Here is a 3354-nt window from a genome sequence, read left to right as displayed (position 1 = left end):
CCACCTCGAGCTCTGCGTGTTTGGATACAGCAGAACCCTTCCCTGGTTTGCATGTTTGTCAAACAACCCTGTTCCTCGCCTGTTTGCAGAGAGCGTTGCAGGGTTCTGCTGAAACACCCCACCCCACCCCACCCCGCCAGCAGGTGTCTGATGGAGCGGGGCCGCGTCAGGCGGGCTGCACGGGCGCACCCGGGCAGGTGACTCATGGCCCCGCGCTGAAGTCGGGGGCAGGACAGCGGTTAACTCGCTGGTAGCTAGATTTAGTCCTGGTTGTTCTCATCTTAAATTAAGTCCAGCCTTGCAACGAGGACTAAAATATGCACCACTTAAGTCATTTGAGCAGCTTCACCTAATTGGTTTGTTGTTGCATTAAATTTAGGTTGTATACAGTTAGTCTGTTGGATCCAGCTGTGCGGGAGGAGAAGGCTGCTGCCCTATGCTGACTCCCAGCTGCTTGCGCTTGCCCCTTGCTGCCACCTGCTCACATCTCCTCTCCAGACTGCTCATTGGAATATTTATTCTTGAGTGCAAGGGCATAGATTAGCTGAGATGTACAGCTTACCCTGTTTGAACCAACAGTGTACTGCCGTTCCACTTCGGAATCCTTGCCTGAGTGGCGCTGAGAAGGCTCTCAGTCTAGCGGGGGGTGGTGAAGTGTGGGGCATATCTTAGAGCAGTCACCTCTCCTGCTGGGTGTTTAAGATGCATCTCTGCATTCTGTGCTGTGGGATTAGAGTTCACCTTCGATCCAGGTTTGACTCAGAACGTGCTGTCCACTTGTGAAACATCTGTGTTTGGAACCGTTAGGCTATTTGGGCCGAGTAACGTGCCATCTCCTGTAGCCGTGCACCACTGAACTCAGCAGGGCATGGCCTTTGTCTTGGGCCTCTGGGTGCTATTCAAACCACGCCGCGACAGGAAGGCAAGGGGTGCAGTTTTTCTAGACACTGTACATCACAGTTTCCAGCTTTGCGAGTTGTTGTAGCTGAAGTGGTGACCACCGTTAGCAGCAGTTTTCTGCAAAGGGCACACTCGTATGGGGATCCCTCTGACCAGTTACAGAATTACCTGATAAATGACAATTAATGTTTTCAGTATGTTTTTTCTTTTCCCTGAAATCATGACCCTTCTGCATTTGCTGCTTTAAACAGCTTCCGGATAGGTACTAAAACCATACCAGTTCCTTCTGTTCCGACCCATTCTGTGTCTTCATCAAGAGACAAAGTTAGCTAAGTACTGTCTTTATTTGTGCTTTAACGTTTATTTTCAGGTGATGCATAGTAACGTTTGTGGAGCTTGAATGTTGAGACAGCTTTGCTTCCCCTTTAAAACGAACAAAAATATTGTTGTAGAGCACTCCGGCCAAGAAGAGACCCAAATCATCACTCTATTTAAAGCTACTAAGAACATACATTTTTCAGCTTCTCAAAGGAGCTTAAGACGTGTTTCCTGTATGATAGGACTCTTTAAGAATTCATAGCTCTCCTATCAGGAGGCTACAAAAACCAAGCTTACTTCTCAGGAAAATGTTTTAGCTCTGTTCTCAGGAGAATATCCAGAATGTGTGCCTTCCTGTCCTCCTCCCGCCCTACGACAATTGCCAGCCGCAGGGCGAAGGCGGTACACTTGGTGCGTTATCACCGTCGCTCAGAAGTTTTGTGGAATCCAGGGTGGTATTTCAGAAATGGCACAAGCTTCTTCAGGAAAGCCACCAAATTCTCACCTTCCAGCAAGTCCCAAGTATTTATTTTAGGCAAAGATGCTCGAAAGAGCAGACATCAAACTGAAATGCATGGAGTCTTCTTGGTCGTTAAGTTCTTATCCTTTACAGTGTCCTAAGGAAAGTCTGTATGTACACCCACCTCTTGCATTTCTCCTGAGGGAAAGCAGCACTGCTGGTAACGAACGAGGAATGGAGCACATACACGTTCTAAGGGCTGGATTAGTTCAGGGCTGCTTTCTGCAGGCTTTTGTAAGGAGGTTTCCAGAAGTGGAATGACGTCAGGGGAACGAGTTTTGCGGTGGAAAGGTGCTGTTAGAAGTAGGTGTGCGAAATACGAGCAGCAAAGTCTGTAGGAAGGCTGGACCCTAAGTTGGAGGTCTTTGTGCTGAGTAACTGCCAGGGGTGCTCTTGTGAAAGCTCGTCCTCAGCACCTCTGAACTGTGCCACCATCTGGCATTGGCTGAATTGAGTTTCCACTTCCACGTGTAGAAACTGGAACGGTGTTTTCACTTTCTTTTTTAATTCTAAGTGAGAGGTCTCTCCACAGGTAAGCTTTCCTTCAGTCTAGCCCTGCACGTTGTTTACATGGAGATCTGCCCTCCTGTGTGACTGCACAGGGCTCTCAAATGCTCCTGCTGCTGAGCTGCCCCTCGGTGTTGTTAATCATCTCCCCATCAATGGCAGTGGAGGTGCTCTGTCTGTGGTGCCACAGCTGATGGAGGCCCAGAATTCCCATGCGATTCATGTTTATAGTCTTAATTTTTACAGTTTGGGGCTATTTTAAAATAGCCTAAATTAGGCCAATGATTAAAAAAACCCCAGTAACAGTCTTTGGCACGATGGTGTGAGTTTTCTGTCTTTCAATTAGCAGCTCCAAGAGGATCACACAGATAATGTTTCCCAGGCTCACCCTGCTCTGCTAACTTGTTTTGACCTAGACCCCAAGCCAAATGCGTCTGCACCTCACCGCTGGCTGTCTCCCTGCAGCTCACAGTAACGCAGAAGTCATGAAAGATGTTTTCTCAGCTCTCTTGGAGTCTTTCTGCAAACCTTCCCCTCTTGTCAAGGATCACCAGGTCCTTGACACCACTGTTGAACCTCCAGTGGCGGGTAGCCAGCCAGCTTTGTGTGTCCCCTGCCCTCTCCCAGTGGTGGTGGCAGAAAGGGGTGTGCCCAGGCTGCACAAGCGTTCCCATTGTCATTACTTCTAGGCGATTCGCCATAAAAATAGTTAGTGGTTGATGGCTTGGGGTATGATGTCCCGTGTCTTGTGGGCTGAGCTGAAAGTCACTTGGATTGTGCGGAGCACGTACAGCTTTTGAGAACAGTTGCCTTGCCTTTTGCCAGGCTTTGCTGGGACTCCGGGATACCTTTCTCCAGAGGTGTTACGAAAAGACCCCTATGGAAAACCTGTGGACATGTGGGCGTGTGGTAAGAAGTTATTCTGCAAGACGGTGTTCGGTCCGCTGTAAAGTATTCTGAGGGAGAGAGGTGATGTCCTGAACACGTTATATTCTGCATCAGATGATACGTATTTAGTGGGATTCGGTATTAATTTTTAGACTAGGTCATTGAATTTTTGTTATTCTACCAGCTTCTTTGGGTTTTAATTATTTATGAAGTGTGTGACC

General features: G+C 48.2%; 1 protein-coding gene across 1 annotated transcript in view; it reads left to right on the top strand.

Moving 5' to 3' along the window:
- LOC104501226 (calcium/calmodulin-dependent protein kinase type II subunit delta) overlaps positions 1-3354 on the top strand; it is a gene marked incomplete at its 5' end in the record, with an annotated part of 48286 nt that overhangs the window by 6276 nt on the left and 38656 nt on the right. The window contains one exon of the mRNA XM_010145003.1: positions 3071-3154. Within this exon, the coding sequence (XP_010143305.1) occupies positions 3071-3154 (84 nt within the window). The remainder of the gene's footprint in view (positions 1-3070; positions 3155-3354) is intronic.

Source organism: Buceros rhinoceros, unplaced genomic scaffold (genome assembly GCF_000710305.1).
Source record: "Buceros rhinoceros silvestris isolate BGI_N320 unplaced genomic scaffold, ASM71030v1 scaffold13111, whole genome shotgun sequence".
Lineage (NCBI taxonomy): Eukaryota > Metazoa > Chordata > Aves > Bucerotiformes > Bucerotidae > Buceros > Buceros rhinoceros.
Note: the sequence above shows the minus strand (reverse complement) of the source record. Positions and strands in the feature narration are given on the sequence as shown.